General features: G+C 36.2%; 3 protein-coding genes across 4 annotated transcripts; 2 read left to right on the top strand and 1 right to left on the bottom strand.

Moving 5' to 3' along the window:
- Nucleotides 1–1622: 1622 nt before the first annotated feature.
- On the bottom strand, nucleotides 1623–7882 carry fbxl15 (F-box and leucine-rich repeat protein 15). 2 transcript variants are annotated; one of them, XM_055043263.1, is made up of 6 exons: nucleotides 7792–7870; nucleotides 7519–7645; nucleotides 7068–7227; nucleotides 5901–6403; nucleotides 5005–5232; nucleotides 1623–4926 (listed from the first exon to the last, which is right to left on the bottom strand). In XM_055043263.1, exons 2-5 carry the CDS (start codon nucleotides 7542–7544, stop codon nucleotides 5043–5045), a joined length of 879 nt encoding a protein of 292 aa, XP_054899238.1. In that variant the 5' UTR covers nucleotides 7545–7645; nucleotides 7792–7870; the 3' UTR covers nucleotides 1623–4926; nucleotides 5005–5042. The 2 variants fall into 2 exon arrangements, with proteins under 2 accessions (XP_054899238.1, XP_054899237.1); XM_055043262.1 differs by having other exon boundaries at nucleotides 7519–7882.
- Nucleotides 7883–10292: 2410 nt separating this feature from the next.
- On the top strand, nucleotides 10293–11989 carry gpx9 (glutathione peroxidase 9). Its single transcript, XM_055043265.1, has 5 exons — nucleotides 10293–10509; nucleotides 10599–10692; nucleotides 11257–11387; nucleotides 11481–11611; nucleotides 11688–11989. Exons 1-5 carry the CDS (start codon nucleotides 10378–10380, stop codon nucleotides 11743–11745), a joined length of 546 nt encoding a protein of 181 aa, XP_054899240.1. The 5' UTR covers nucleotides 10293–10377; the 3' UTR covers nucleotides 11746–11989.
- Nucleotides 11990–13090: 1101 nt separating this feature from the next.
- Nucleotides 13091–15210, top strand: ndufb8 (NADH:ubiquinone oxidoreductase subunit B8). Its single transcript, XM_055043264.1, has 5 exons — nucleotides 13091–13208; nucleotides 13431–13557; nucleotides 13700–13799; nucleotides 14494–14649; nucleotides 15050–15210. Exons 1-5 carry the CDS (start codon nucleotides 13118–13120, stop codon nucleotides 15140–15142), a joined length of 567 nt encoding a protein of 188 aa, XP_054899239.1. The 5' UTR covers nucleotides 13091–13117; the 3' UTR covers nucleotides 15143–15210.
- The last annotated feature ends 9 nt before the right edge of the window (nucleotides 15211–15219 follow it).

Raw genomic sequence — 15219 nt, 5'->3', positions numbered from 1 at the left:
ACTCCACTCTGACTTTAAGTATAGCCAATTAAGAACATTTGGTAAACCCTTACATCAGTGACAACCATAAAAACCTTTAAGAGGTTCATTATCTTCCACAAGAAATATATCTCCACCTCCAAACTCTTGTCTAAATTGAGCCTCACAGATTTTTAAACATCCATTTTTAATCATGCAGATTTATTTTTTTTAAATCCAACATTATTTTTTGCTTGGTTGATCGACACTTTGATGCCTGCGCTCACAAAGGCACTGTAATGTTGCCATTAGTTATGCTTCTCTGGTGGCCAAAAGATGGATCCTTAAGTCCCGGGATCCAATAAGTTTGTATGTGAATGGTTGGAGGAGATAAACTACATCACATAAATGAAATAACTGATGGAAGACGAAGGGAGGAAAGCCCCTTAATTAAAAATATGAAAATGAACAAAATCTCTGACTCAAATTTTAGGCTCATCTGAACAGCTACAGTAATTCTCTCTTTGCCTTATATAAAGTTGATTTCAAAAACAGTGGAGACAGTGGGCTGAGAAAAAAAAATCAATTTATTCAATTTCTGTTTCTAAGCAAGACTTTACAGAAGCTGCCTGAGTCCTCTGTGAACTCTCTCTCTCTCTGTATATCTATTTCTCTTTCTGTATATCTATTTCTCTATATATGTTGTTCTTTTATTCCATCAATGACTGACAATATGTCTCAGAAATTCCAAGCAAAAAGTTCATATTTATTAGGAGAAAATAAAAAATGGGCAAAATAAAAAAAAAAAGATGCAGTGCTTTCAGACCTCAAATAATGCAAAGAAAAGAAGTTAATATTCATTTAGAAACAACAATACTAATGGAATAACCATAAGGTTTTCAATGGGGCTCAGCGCTGTGGTCTCTTAATTTTTTCCAGAGTTGTATATATAAATAAAGAGTTCTCATCTTATAGTCCATCCTTGTTTGTGTAAAAGAAGAAAGGAAAAGGCACAAGGATGTTGGTTTTATTCTCAGGGGTTCTGAGTTTACTAATGAGTTTAGGCCAGGTGTAAACAGAAAGGTTGATTGCATCTGAAAATCACCCTAACTGCCCCATAAACCCTTCCAAAAAATACCATCTAACATACAATGCACTCATGCAATCATTGCACCTGTTGGCAGAACATTCAGTCTTTTCTATTTCATTCAAACAAAATTAATAAAATAGAAACTTTTCATTAAAAATGTTTGTTTCTATTACACCGAATGTAACTTTATTCATCTCTCCATCAGATTTGACCAGCTTCCCAGTCCCTGCTGAAGAGAAAACATCTCCACAGCATGACACTGCCATTCTCATGTTTCACCTTTGCATTGGTGTGTTCAGTAGTTAGTTTTCTACTCCACAAAATGCTTTGCAAGTCAGCCAAAAACTGCTAACAGGGCTTTTTTCCCTCAAAGTTTTATTGCCAAAAAAATATCAGACTCCCATGTATCATTTTGATTTCAATCATAATTATGCACCATACTTTGTTGGCCATTGATTGACTTGTCATTGTAGTTACAAGAGGTGTAAAAAAAAAAAAGGTTGTATTGTTTTTCAAGAGAATATACCTGAAACTGATTCCTCATCCTGTTGAGGCCAAATAAAAATGACTCAAACATACTGATTTACCAAAGAATCAAAACATTGCTAATCTTATTGGTATTTTCTAATATAAACAAATATTGAAAGTCTTCTTTTATTCTTATGTGACTCAGCAACCGCAAGAAGCATGAACATACCCCCCAGATCTCTGGACAACATCTTTACTGTCAGTAAGAACTTTATATGCAGTCAGAGAATAAACTTAGATTTATTCATTGCTTTAATGAGAATCATATATTACACAGTGCCTGGGGCTAAAACTGCTTCACGAACTGAATGGACCAACTTCATTGCTGAGCCTTTGTATAAAATGATCAGCTGCTATTGATCAATAATTTAGACAAGTGCCAGATTATTGACAGGAAGACAAAATATGTTTGGCTGGCTGTGTTTGAGAAATCCCCCCCATACACTCAATCACTGGAACAGAAATTGCTCCATGGAATATCATATTGCGGCAATGTTTCTTTTCCCTCCTGCAGATCAATGCTAATTGAGGTCCTAGATGATGAATGTAGCTTGAAATGTTTTTTTTAACCCACCGAGCGCTGCTCAGAAACAAGAACTAGGGCCTTTTGGGTCGCTACAGAGTGACTTTTAGAGGCATAGAGGTTGCATAAAAGAGAATCAAACTTTTTTTTCCCTATATATTGATTGAAAAATATGAAATAAGTATGACTAAGTTGATTTGGATATTCTTAAATGAGCATATTAAAAGCAAACAGCAACTGTACAGGCTAAAATTTTATGTTTTCTAACTAAGAGCACCATGCAGCCTCCTCTGAGGGACAGTAGTAAATTATGAAGATCAACACAGCCAACAGAAGGATGCTGCTCGATCCCTGAAGCCCTTCAAACACAACCAACGCGGACAGCACGCAGCAGATGGGGTAAACCATGCCATCATGTGGAAAATAGACCTGTTGTGTTGTCGCAGAGACTAGACTCGGCATAGTCTGCCAAGTGGACCACCAGAGGAAACTGCAAGAAGCTGTGACAACAGGGGGAAAGCTTTAATTCTTGTTGTGCATTCGCTCCGTCAGACAATAACAAGGCCTTTAAAGCTGATGTTAGTTGTCACAGCCTGCTAAACAAGTCAGTTACAAGATTTTTGCTTCCAAATCCCTGAAAAGTGCAACATTTTATGAACTATTGGTGATGTATCGGTGCTATAAAACTGTAATATTTCTGTCATCAATTGGCGTTTAAACCAGTGGAGGCTCTCAAACAGAACTAAAGACAAATATCCTGACTCGTTGCTGCCATCTTGTGTCTCTTTAGGTTTTAAAAAGAACTCTTAAATTTGAGGAAATAATGTATTGTAGCTTTTGCATTTTTTTCAGGTCAATCACTGTTCCAGTGATTGAGCCTTTTCAGATGCCTGACATCTTTAGCCTCAGATTTAATTCAATTCAACTGAGATTTGTAAAGCAAAATTTACAAAGGAATGCCATTTGCATTCAATGTACTATGAAATAAACAGAGGCAGTTTATATTCAGAAACTTACAAACAAATCAAGAGAGGGCAGTGAAATTATGTGGAGTTGCAGTACAATGCAGTCAGTTCATATTTTAATTTAATGAAACTGCTACATTTTTTTGCAACATTTTTTAATAAATTGTGTCCAAAATCAAATGTGGCACCTCTAACAGTACTCACAAGTCAGTAAATCAACAAATACACTCAACCTGTATTGGATTTGATCTCAGTAAACAGTTGATCTGTGAATGCCTCAAAGATTTGTTAGATAACATTAGTGAACTAACAATTGGGGTTTGGATGTAACAAACGATTGTTCAAACCATTATTTGAAAATGATGTACCAAAACATCGCTGTTCACTTACAGTGGGGGTAATGAGAATTTGATACATCACAGAATTTTCACTATTTTCATCTGGAATGAAGAAGTAGGTAATTTTCATCATAGATTCAGACTTCAACATTGAGAGATTAGATGATTAAAGAAAAAAAATTATCACCCCAAAAAAGACACTACAAATTTTAAACAATTCATTGGCATTTTATTATAAGAAATACATTTTTGATCACCTACCAGCCAGGATCCTATTTGAACTCCTCACCTGTACAACATACACCTATCCACCAGTGACAGCAAGATAAAGCTTTGAAGCACTGAAACTTCCTTTCCAATTGGAAAGGAAGCCAAAGCTTCATGATGCTTCATTTACTCCACTATGCCATCAAGTGGACAATAAATGTAAAGAAGGGCTACTATAGTGATTTTACTTCAGTGTTTGAAGCTTTAAATTGAACTGACAAATATGCGTGATGTCAACACATCAATTCAGAATATGGTGTGAATATGATCTTAATTTGTCTTTAACGACACAATGTCTGGATCAAAAGGGAAAGTGGAAACAAATAAATGAGAATCCCTTAAAAAATTAAGTCATTCCCTCAGTTTTTAGACTACTCATTGAAAAAAAAATACAGCATACATAAGAAAGTTTTGCTTTACAAATTACAGCAGATTAATACACAATTTTTTGGGGTGGTATTTTCCAATTTAACTGCTTACATGATTCATGGGCCGTGTCACAAGAACAATAACTGCTTAACAAGTTCTTATAAAATCTACTCAGACTTAATGGGGAAAAGTGAAGTAAAGTTAAGTAAATTCTTGTGTTTTAAACAAGTGCTGAGACTGCATATTTACAACAATATAATTTAAAGGGTCATTTCAATCACATCACAAAAACAACATATACTCAGTTATTTCCAAGTGCTTCTGGTCTGGCAAAGTGAAAACTTTTATGTTTCAAGAAAACATGTCAATGGGAATACAAACACAGTATTCACCACAGTAGAGATATTAAATCTTAAATAAATGAAAACAAATATCTTGTGTTGCAGTGACAGCTTTGGAAATGCATTTGTGTGCCCTGGGTGAACTGACCCTTCCTGCAACTAAACTTAAGCGAAACAAAATGTTTAATTAAACTCAAACATTGTAAATGTTTCTAAATGAAACATAAGACTATTTGTAGCTTTGCATTTTGTTTGGAACAAACGACAAAATAATACATTATGCTTTTGGTTAGGAATGCAATCTTTCAATTAAGTGAATAAAAAGTGCAGTAATATATTTTGGACAAGAGGCAGCAAGGCTAAAAACAAACATGGCTTTTTTCTTTGTTAAATTCAAACTTATTTTCTGTTCAATTCTAACGTTGCAGTGTCGACCACATTCCAGTGAGGTTCTCTTTTTGTTTTTTATTCCATATCCATACTTATCTGAAAAGTCAAATCAGTTCTCCATCACATGAAGTAGGTTTAAGTGACAGCCGTCAGTCGCCTGCAACAAAAGCAAGATGAGTCTGTAAACCACTATGTCACTGTAACAGGCAGAAAAAAGCTCAACTGCTGATCTTACCTCACTTTGGGAACTCATTCTTAAGTTTCTCCCTGTGGCTAGATCTGCAGATTGATAAAAGGAGCGAAACCCAGCATGTCCTGAAGAAGCACCAGAGCCCGCGGTAAAGGCGGCTCAACATCAATCACAACGTTGCGCTTCCGGAGAGGACCAAGGCTCGACTCGGTCACGTTGTGACAGTGATTCACCCTCAGGGACTGCAGCTTTGGGCAATACTCTGCAAGAGTTCTTTGGGACGTAGGAGTAACAGGGGAACTTATGAATGAATGATCAAATCAGATGCTTTATCTTTAAGAAAAAGAAAAAGCTATATGTATAGCTGTATATAAAATTATTGCAGTAAACAATAATACTATTGTTTTGAGACCATTTTCAAGTGATATATTAACAATAGCATAATCATGTAAGTTCATCCTATTAAAAACTAACTTTCATTTTGTAAAGAACATCTACACTGGAACTGGAAGCTATCTTAAATATTCAAAATAAAATACAAGAACCAAAACAATAAATAAAATGCTAATAAAAACCACACAAAACTGAAATCAAAAATCAAATGAATTATGTCTCTGTCAACAATAACATAAAACTTGAAAAATCTCAAAGAGTATGAAAACTTTTGAAAGGCACTACAACTAGGCATGTTCTACTGTTCAAATTCCTGCCCTGTCAAAGGGCAAATTTGGAATGAAATGCCAACCACGGCTGCCTATAAGAAGGTTAAATGTGTTGTCTTTTCTCTATTGATCCGTTTATGTATGTCTAGATAAAAGGCAGACACTTTTATCCAAAGTGACTTACAAATGAGGATTTAACAATGCGGCTTACATCAAAGCTAACAAACAATAAGCTATTTGTGTCATTGTTTCCTCTTTTAGAATCAATACATCACAAACCTGATGGACTGGTTCTGGACTCGCAGACAACCTGTCAGATCCAGCTGTTCCAGACCCCTGCAGTTCTTGGCCACCTCTTCCACTGACTCGTCTGTAATGTTGGCATTGACCGCCAAAGACAGCGACTTCAGCTCAGAACACTTTTTGGCCAGGTAGCAGATGGCGTCATCCTTCAGCTGGCGGCAGGCGGTGAGATCGATCGACCGAAGCCCTCCACAGTGGTCAGCCAGGCTGCGCAGAGACAGGCAGTCCACCCAATCGCAGTGAGCCAGGCCGAGATGCTGGAGGTGTGTGCAGCTCAAGGACACGGCCACTAAGGAGTGGCGAGTAAGGGAGGCACAGCCACTCATGTCTACCTTGTGCAGATGCTGGTTCTGGCCAATAACAGGAAGCAACTCCTTGTCTGTGACCCAGTCTGAACAGTTTTGAAGGGACAGGTTCTGGAGAACTTTATTGTCTTTTAACATTGTGCAAAATGCTTCCTTGGGGATGCAAGGTCCAATCTGTAAATATTAAAACAGAACATGGAGCTGAAATATTTTGCTAACCATTACAATACAATGATTTGGTTTCATCTGAAGACATCTGGTTGCATTGGATTTTATTTAGGTCATTGGTCTGCTCGTGGCTGTTTGAATCTTCCACAATCATTTTTAATGACTTTGGCTAAAAATTAATAACCAACTGATGTTTTTAAATGCTGTTTTTAGCAGTACATTATTACTTACATCATTTTCCACAAATATCAGCACTCCAAAATTGTATCTATTCTGTTTTTGCTATTATGTTTTTTGTTTATTCTAATTGCTGAAAACTTAAATAAAATGCTGTTTCTTTAAAAATGACCATGCTTTTCTTATAGGAGACATTTATTAGGAATTGTGCTGTTTATTTTCAACAAATAATGGAGCAATTTAGCCTCTAGACAAACTATATGACCTGGACTGAGGGAAACAATGGTTCTTTGGATTCCAAATTCAATTCAGTTTATTTGTATAGCAATGTCATCTCAAGGCACTTTACAAGAAAAAGTCATTTCAACTCAAAGAACACATCTCCACCTTTCAGAATTCTACTTGATACAACTTTGAAAAGCATGCATCCCCTTCCCTCATATTTATAAACTACTCCAATGCACTGCTCTTTATGTACTTTATCACTACTTACGGTGGAAAGATTAAAAGTCCTGCAGTTGGCCAGGTACACCTGGACGAGGCTGTGGAACTGCTTGCTCACCCTCTGCAGGCTGACAATGTACTGCAAAGGCAAGTAGGACAAAATGTATGGAACGAGAACATCCTCCCAAGGCAGGTCCAAGAGATGACATCTGCAGGAAAACAAACCCTGTTACAGCTGAACTTTGACTCTGCAAACGCTTAAATAAAAACAAACAAACGAATACGAGTGAACACACAATGGGGAAATTTAATGCAGTAGCATGAAACTGTTGTATAGAGTTAAACTTAATTGCCAGCTATAAATAAATGGCACGAGCTGCGTTTCAGTGACTGTTAGTTAATATTCGTACGCTTCCGCTGTTAGCCGAAGAGCTAGTCTGCCGGGGCCACCAACTCAGCTGTTTTTTTAGAGATATGAATTTGTTTTAAAAGCCACTTACGTCTGCCATCTGCCTTCTTCGTCCATTGTTAACCTGCTGTGTAATACGCTGTTTTTCGGGACGAGCGGTTCTTTACATTGTCACCTAAAGAACGTATTTTGCCTTAGCATCTTGGAAAGCGTTTGACCTAAACCAGAAGCTACATTCACTGACTGTCGGAACAATTAACGTCAACAAAGGAAAAATGCGCAAATCGTCTCACAGAAGATTACTGAACTTTGTAAAATTGTCATATTGTATACTGCCACTAAAAAACACAACTTAAATGTGTACCTGATTAGACTGAGTTGCAATTTAGTTAGTAAATCATGTAGCCAGAGAAGCAAATTCACCTAAATTCTACTCGTCTACAAAAATAACATGCTAATCCTTTCTAATGGAGTAATTTTTAAATTAAATTTAAAACACGACAAAGAAATCCAGAATTTTTTTGTCGTATTTTAAAACAGTAACCCGGGAAATACATCTCTGGTCATCATATTTACGATGAACACTTGAATGCGTCATGACTGTTATTTTTGTGTTTTGTGACAGCTGCATTTTTTTTTTCAAAATGCCATATGTTATGCTCATTTCCCAAATCAGGATGTAAAATATTATGTATTCTCTTTAAAATGCCCCCAAACATATTTTATTCTTCACATCAAAAACACAGACAGAAAAACAGCAAGAATTTTTTAAATGAAAACAGTAAAAAGGAGGCAGTGCATCCAGGCGATCCGAAGAGATGAAGGTCCGGTGTTATGCCGAGCTCCCGCGACAGGGATGCAATTCTCGGCAGCCATGCATTTCTCGGCATAACACCGGCAATGAGAAAGTCTGCTTTCGAGAGGGCTAAGAAACGGCAGTTTGTCCTCTCTCAGAACCATATACACGGCACATCCACCCGCAGGTAAAAGATAGTATATTGTATATATTTTCCATGTAAGAGAATTTCAGTAAAATATAACAGTTGCTATATTATTATTATTATTATTATTATTATTATTATTATTATTATTATTATTATTATTATTATTATTATTATTATTATTATCACATAATAATAAAATTATGAGATTATGTGGTTATGTATTTTGTGGAGAGATTAAGTCAATGGCTGTATACATACATGCTCCGACTCACAACATGAATTGATCTTCACAGAAGTACTGTTTCAAATATATAATTAAAACTTATTGCTAACCGTATGTTTTGCTATTTTATTTTGTGATTTTACAGGTGCACTTGATGAAGCTCTGGATTATATTAAGGAGTTGGAGAAACTTGGAGAGGAAGCATGTGCTGCATGCTGCATGCCTCTGATTGATGAGTTCCTGATGTTCTCATTCAGGGTAGCAGTGGGCATGAAGGAGCAGCTCATTGCTGACATGTTTCAAGTCAGCATAGCTACTGTCAGCTGAGTGACCATCACCTGGGCCAACTACCTCTTCATTGTGTTCTCTTCCATCAACCTGTGGATTAGTCGTGAGAAGGTAAAAGCCAGTATGCCTCAGACATTTCTGAAGTTCTCTCCAAATGTCCGTGTCATCTTCGACTGCACAGAAGTTGCTCTGGAAACGCCATCATCCCTCACCTTACAGTCTGAAACGTTCTCTGCCTACAAGAACCACACCACTCTGAAAGGGCTGATTGGAGTTACTCCCTGTGGGTTGGTGACATTTATTTCAGCGTTGTACACAGGCTGCATCTCCAACAAAGAAATAACGAAGGTCAGTGGAATCCTTCCTCTGCTTGAGCTGGGAGATGAAGTCATGGCAGATAAAGGCTTCCTCATTCAAGACCTCCTTCATGAAGTTGGAGCCAAACTCATCATTCCACCATTTAGGCATCCTGGTCAGTACAGCAAGGAAGAGACAGAGGAGACCCAGACCATTGCTCGGCTGCGGATTATTGTAGAGCGAGCAATCGCTAGAGTAAAGTGCTACCACATCTGGGATTCCCCGGTGCCTCTTACTTTAAAAGGGCTATTATCTTTCATTAAAAAAAAAAAAAAAACACACAGACATTGCGATGAATGAGCCAAGATGATTAAACACGTTCCACTGACTGGACCCAATCAGTCCTAACACACCATACACTACAGGATGATCGGTTACAATTGTCGGAGAAGCGACAATCTTAGAACTCAGAACGTTCTAAGATTGTTGTAAGGGCAAAATCGGGCCCGACAATCGTGTAGTGTGAACTGGGCATTAGAGATGAGGGGATTGTACGCAGACAGCTGTATTTTTTTCAAAATGCCATCTGATGTTATGCTCATTTCCCAAATCAGGATGTTAAATATTATGTATTCCCTTTAAAATGCCCCCAAACATATTTTATTCTGCACATCAAAAAGTTGTTTTCAGAGAAACTTATATGTTCTTTTAGTGCTTTGAACATCAAAAATACAGACAAAAAAATAGCTAGAATTTTTTAAATGAAAACAGTAAAAAGAAAAATACATTTGAGTTCTTTAAACAATATCTTCAAAAATAAGTATTTATTTACATTTTTTTAGGAATTATAGTACTGACTATGTGACTACAATAAAATTATGCCTTTTTCAATGTAACCACACTTGCTGATCATAACTAAATATTTTTGAATCTCATATAACTCAAAATCACAATTCAAATAATATGTCAAAATACATCAAACTGCTCCCTTAATCCCTCAGTTCCAAAGAGCAGTTTTAAATTCAACAGTTAGCTACTCAGCCAGCTCACCTCTGACCAGAGGAACAATGAAGTCAATCACGCAGAACAACTGCTGACCCACAAGTTATGTTTCAGTGAATGAGAGTAACCAGCAGAGTACCTGAGTGAATGCTCACTCCTCAGTAAACATAGTCCGTATACAAGCCATAGAACAAGAATGGCGCACAAGTCGATATATGATTTTTCGGCTGAGACATTGGAAGGAGAGGAAGTCCCACTCAGCATTTACAAAGGAAAGGTGCTGCTCATTGTCAACGTCGCCACCTTCTGAGGGTCAACGATTGAGGAGGTGATTATTCAAGAACATTGACTGCATAATGTTCTACATATTGTACCCATGTAGCCTTTCTGAAACCATTATTTTTCATGTTCTCTCAGTACCACCGAATGAATGCACTAATGGAAATGTTTGGCAACCTGAATTTCACTGTGTTAGGTTTCCCTTGCAACCAGTTTGGTCTTCAGTCACCTGGTGAGTTTCGCCTCTTATGTAATTAAGCTAATATTGCTTTCTTTATATCTTATTATGTTTAATAAGGGCTTATAGGGAAAGTCCTTTGCTTGCATTGTGTGTACACTGAACACTTGTTTTACTGATAGGTCCCTCATAAAAAGCCCTCGTTCAAAAGTAGATGTTGAAAGTATATAAAAGGTGATTTGTTGTCATATTTTGTCTTTTGAAGTGATATATTAAAATTGTTATTTTTGATGATTAAACAGTATGCAATTTTGATAACTAATAAATAAAGAGAATTAAATGCATAGGTGTAAATTTATCATAGTTATTCTCTAATTTACACAAGTTTGAAATTAAATCAGATATTTAATTAAAGGCAGAGTCTTAAGAGGGAGTGAAGAACCTCTTTTTACATATCTAAAGGTATTCTGCATTCTACAAAGATTTTAGTTGGATACACTCAACCAATTTAAATTAACTACTAATTCAAAGGTTCATTAAACATCTAGCCAGGACCTATTTCTGCTAACACAGAAATAAATAAAATGCATAAATAATTGTACATGCATGTGTTTTTAGAGGTGAATGAAGAAATGCTCAATGCACTGAAGTATGTGAGACCTGGAGGTGGGTTTGTACCAAAGTTTCCTGTCTTTGCCAAGATCGAGGTGAATGGATTGAATGAACAACCTCTTTTTACATATCTAAAGGTATTCTGCATTCTACAAAGATTTTAGTTGTATACACTCAAATGACTCAGAATTGTTCCTGTTAGCACAACTGTCTCTTCTTGTTCTCCACAGGACTCTCTTCCATTTGTTAATCCTCTTATTGGAGATATAAAGAAGTTCTACTGGTCCCCAATATGTGTCAATGACATCAGATGGAATTTTGAGAAGTTTCTCATTAATTCAGATGGCACCCCTTTCAAAAGGTAAGGATCACATTCAAAACCTTCAGGTGATTTAAGGCTGTTTTTTCTGTTACATGCTATCTTCCTTGTTGTGCAGGTATGAACTTCACTGCCCCTTTGAAATGGTGGAGAAAGACATAGCAGACCTTCTCTGATGGACATTAGAGAACCACTCCCTGATGGCAGAGTGATGATCACTCAGTAAATGCATATGTGCACCTGAGCTGAATCTGACTGGAAGACGAACATGTGTAGGAGATTCTGTGCATTCTCTCTGAGAACAAGTTCCCTTTCAGCCACTCAAGGAGTTTCCATATCACTGTCATTCTTCTTGGAAATGGACTTGGAAGTGCTATTCAGAATCTAAATTAAAATAAAATATGAGATTTAGAGCCTTGATTTTGTTATTGTCATTATTGATGAATCCTTAAAACATAGCTAAGGTTAACTAGGGTTACATTTTCCCTAGCTTTTTTTAAGCTAGGGTAAAATTTTCAAAAGTATAAATGGTATGTAAGGCTTAAAAATATGGGAGCGAAGCACAGCAGTAGTTATGCCCTGCAAATAAGAGTTGACTAAGGAAGTTGCTAAGGAGAAAGGTTCTGGCCTCTCACCCATTATATATGGTATGTGACTTTCTGATATTTTGTCACATTACACAACCTCAAATTTGAGTGTTTTTTTTATAATTAAGTTTACATGTACACTGCAACACAAACTTGTGCCTACTTTTTTCAAATATGCAAATGATACCTAGCTTCATAATTATTACTGAACAGAATAGATTTTACAATGTCAAATAAAAAAACAAAGCTTATCATCACAGAAATTTCAATTGAAAGAAAAATCAAAAAGGGGTTTGAAACTACACTTTAAATAACATTTTTAAAGTGTAGGTTGTATTTAGTCCCATGAGTCTGTTTTTCATACCAACTGCCCTTAAAACCACCATTGTATGCCACTTTGCGTAATAAACTGCCAACACAATGCAAAATAAGAATTAGTTCTGGACAATAGATAACAGAAAATGTTCTACTTGAAAAAAGACGTGTTTTAATTTCATCATCATTATTATTATTGTTATTATTATTATTATTATTATTATTATTATTATTATTATTATTATTATTAATTAATAATAATAATCCCTGAGCTTCCTTGTTGTGCAGGTATGAACTTCACTGCCCCTTTGAAATGGTGGAGAAAGACATAGCAGACCTTCTCTGATGGACATTAGAGAACCACTCCCTGATGGCAGAGTGATGATCACTCTGAAATCAGGGAGAATAATAATAATATATTATTATTATAATTATTATTAATAATAATAATAATTATTATTATTATTATTATTAATAATAATAATAATAATAATAATAATAATAATAATAATAATAATAATAATAATAATAATCACTGTTTTCAAAGAAATTGGAGAAGAATGTCAATGTACCTTATCGGAGCCCATAGTTCTGTTTTCGCGCATGCGTGCTTCTCATTCTGTCAGACAAACAGCAGCCAGTAAACATGGCTGGTGTTGGTTTCCAACGTTTAGCCAAGGCTCTCGCTAAGCGTAAAGGTTCTGGCCTCTCAGCCCTTGTATCGGGATGTAGAGCAGGTAGGTCGTGCTTCAATCCTGTTGGTATGAAAGCTTTCTTTAAACATATTTATTATGGTTTTTATTTCGAAGCTTCTGATGGACGTAACCTTGACTAGCGAACATTAGCTCGAGCTAGCAGAGAGTCGGTGGCTGTTCTGAACGACTGTAGCGAGTCTTTTAAGTTGGGTTGTGTACACGTTTATTATTCTGTTCAGAAATGCATTTTTATTGCTGTTTCAGCGTCTGGTGCGACAAAGGACAGCCTGCCTGGTCCATTCCCAAAGACCCCAGAGGAGAGAGCTGCTGCTGCAAAGAAATACAATCTAAGGGTTGAAGACTATGAACCATATCCGGATAACGGAGAGGGGTGAGTTTCTTTTCGAAAACTTTTTAGCTTATGTCGCATTCCAGTATAATTTTATAAGCATTGCTCATGTAGAAGGAGTCCAATGAATGAACGTGAATCATGGACATTCGGAACTAACGCTTTAATTTTATTGTTTCCATAGCTACGGTGATTACCCCAAACTAACAAACAGGTCCCAACACGAGAGAGACCCCTGGTACCAATGGGACCACCCTGACTTGAGGAGGAACTGGGGGGAGCCGGTAAGACAGGAATGAAATTCCCTTATTGTAGATATATTTTTATTTCTTAATTATTAACATAAATACCGGCAGTTTAAAGCTTTTGTTATTCATATGTATTACCTTCTTTAAAGAAATACAAAGTCCCATACTATACAATTTTACAGTTCACATGGCTGGACATCCATGAAGAAGTATTCATACGTCGTCAACCTTTTACTTTTTTTCACATTATAACAACCAGTGTCAGTGTGTTTATTATAGGAATGAACTACACAAAGTAATTTCTAACTGAAATGGAAGTTAAAATATATTCTTAAAACTGAACTTTGTTTTCTTGCAGTCTTTTACTTTTCTCCTTGCACTTTTGTCTCATGGAAAAATTTTTTACTCTGTTGTTTTAGGAACATTTTGGGTCAAATAACTTGGATTTTTTTTCTTGTTCAAATAATGCAATGGCTTTTAAATGACTTTTAACAGAGCTGCACATTGATATTACAGTGGCACAGTCAAAATACGTAACTAAATCCATTTAGCATTCTGTGGGAAGACGTGAAAATTGATGTTTAGATGCTCTCCACATAATGTAACCTTGAATGAGCTACTCTGCAAAGGAAAATTGTGACCAAACATTTCTGTCTATTTGCAAATGAATGCTTAAAACGCATATAGAGTCATCAGATTAATAGGCTGTTCTGTTGTGTCAATATTCTAGATGCACTGGGATTTTGACATGTACATCAGAAACCGAGTGGACACATCTCCAAGCCCTGTGCCATGGTCATCGATGTGGAAACAACTGTTTGGTTTCATCGGGTTCATGTTGTTCATGTTCTACATGGGGGAGAAATTTCCATCCTATCAACCTATTGTAAGTTCACACCCAATTTTAGTGTATACAATTACAGTAGATGGACTCAAGTAATGTGCATTATTTCATGCCATGCTATGGGCTTTTCTATGTTTAGTAATGCTTTACAATACTTCACTGATGGAGTTGCAGTAAGGATTGGACACGTAGTGTTGTGATGGTTGCTTTAAAAAGAAATTATACTTCTCAAAATCCTGGTATATAATTTAACTAAATCAAACCAATTGGTGCATATGTAGAGCTGATAGGCAAAGCGCACCTGTAATTATGGTTACAGGATGTTAAGACAAGACATATGCACCCTGATAACTTTGGGTACTTGTTTCGTTTTCTGCTCCAGATTACCTTATTTTTGCATTTATGTATTAAGTAATACACTCATTTATTTCTTTTGTTTCAGGCCCCAAAGCAATATCCCTACAACAATCTGTACTTGGAGAAAGGAGGAGATCCTGCAAAGACACCAGAGGAAGTTAAAAATTATGAAATCTAAACCTAAAATACAATTTTGCTCTTGTATATATCTCTGGCAAAAATAAAGACTTATGTTAATGTCTAAAATATCTGTGT

Source organism: Poeciliopsis prolifica, unplaced genomic scaffold, assembly GCF_027474105.1.
Source record: "Poeciliopsis prolifica strain line A6 unplaced genomic scaffold, Auburn_PproV2 SCAFFOLD018, whole genome shotgun sequence".
Lineage (NCBI taxonomy): Eukaryota > Metazoa > Chordata > Actinopteri > Cyprinodontiformes > Poeciliidae > Poeciliopsis > Poeciliopsis prolifica.
The sequence above is the reverse complement of the archived record's forward strand: the minus strand, read 5'-3'. Positions and strand labels throughout refer to the sequence as shown.

What these genes read in the sequence shown, in the direction of transcription:
- fbxl15 (XM_055043262.1), bottom strand. Translation starts at nt 7,544, where the DNA reads ATGGACGAAGAAGGCAGATGGCAGAC. An exon ending in GAAGAAGGCAGATGGCAGAC is followed by an intron (nt 7,228 to 7,518) that starts GTAAGTGGCTTT and finishes GTTTTCCTGCAG; the next exon opens with ATGTCATCTCTTGGACCTGC. An exon ending in GTCCAGAACCAGTCCATCAG is followed by an intron (nt 5,233 to 5,900) that starts GTTTGTGATGTA and finishes TACGTCCCAAAG; the next exon opens with AACTCTTGCAGAGTATTGCC.
- ndufb8 (XM_055043264.1), top strand. Translation starts at nt 13,118, where the DNA reads ATGGCTGGTGTTGGTTTCCAACGTTTAGCCAAGGCTCTCGCTAAGCGT. An exon ending in TATCCGGATAACGGAGAGGG is followed by an intron (nt 13,558 to 13,699) that starts GTGAGTTTCTTT and finishes TTGTTTCCATAG; the next exon opens with CTACGGTGATTACCCCAAAC. An exon ending in TTCCATCCTATCAACCTATT is followed by an intron (nt 14,650 to 15,049) that starts GTAAGTTCACAC and finishes CTTTTGTTTCAG; the next exon opens with GCCCCAAAGCAATATCCCTA.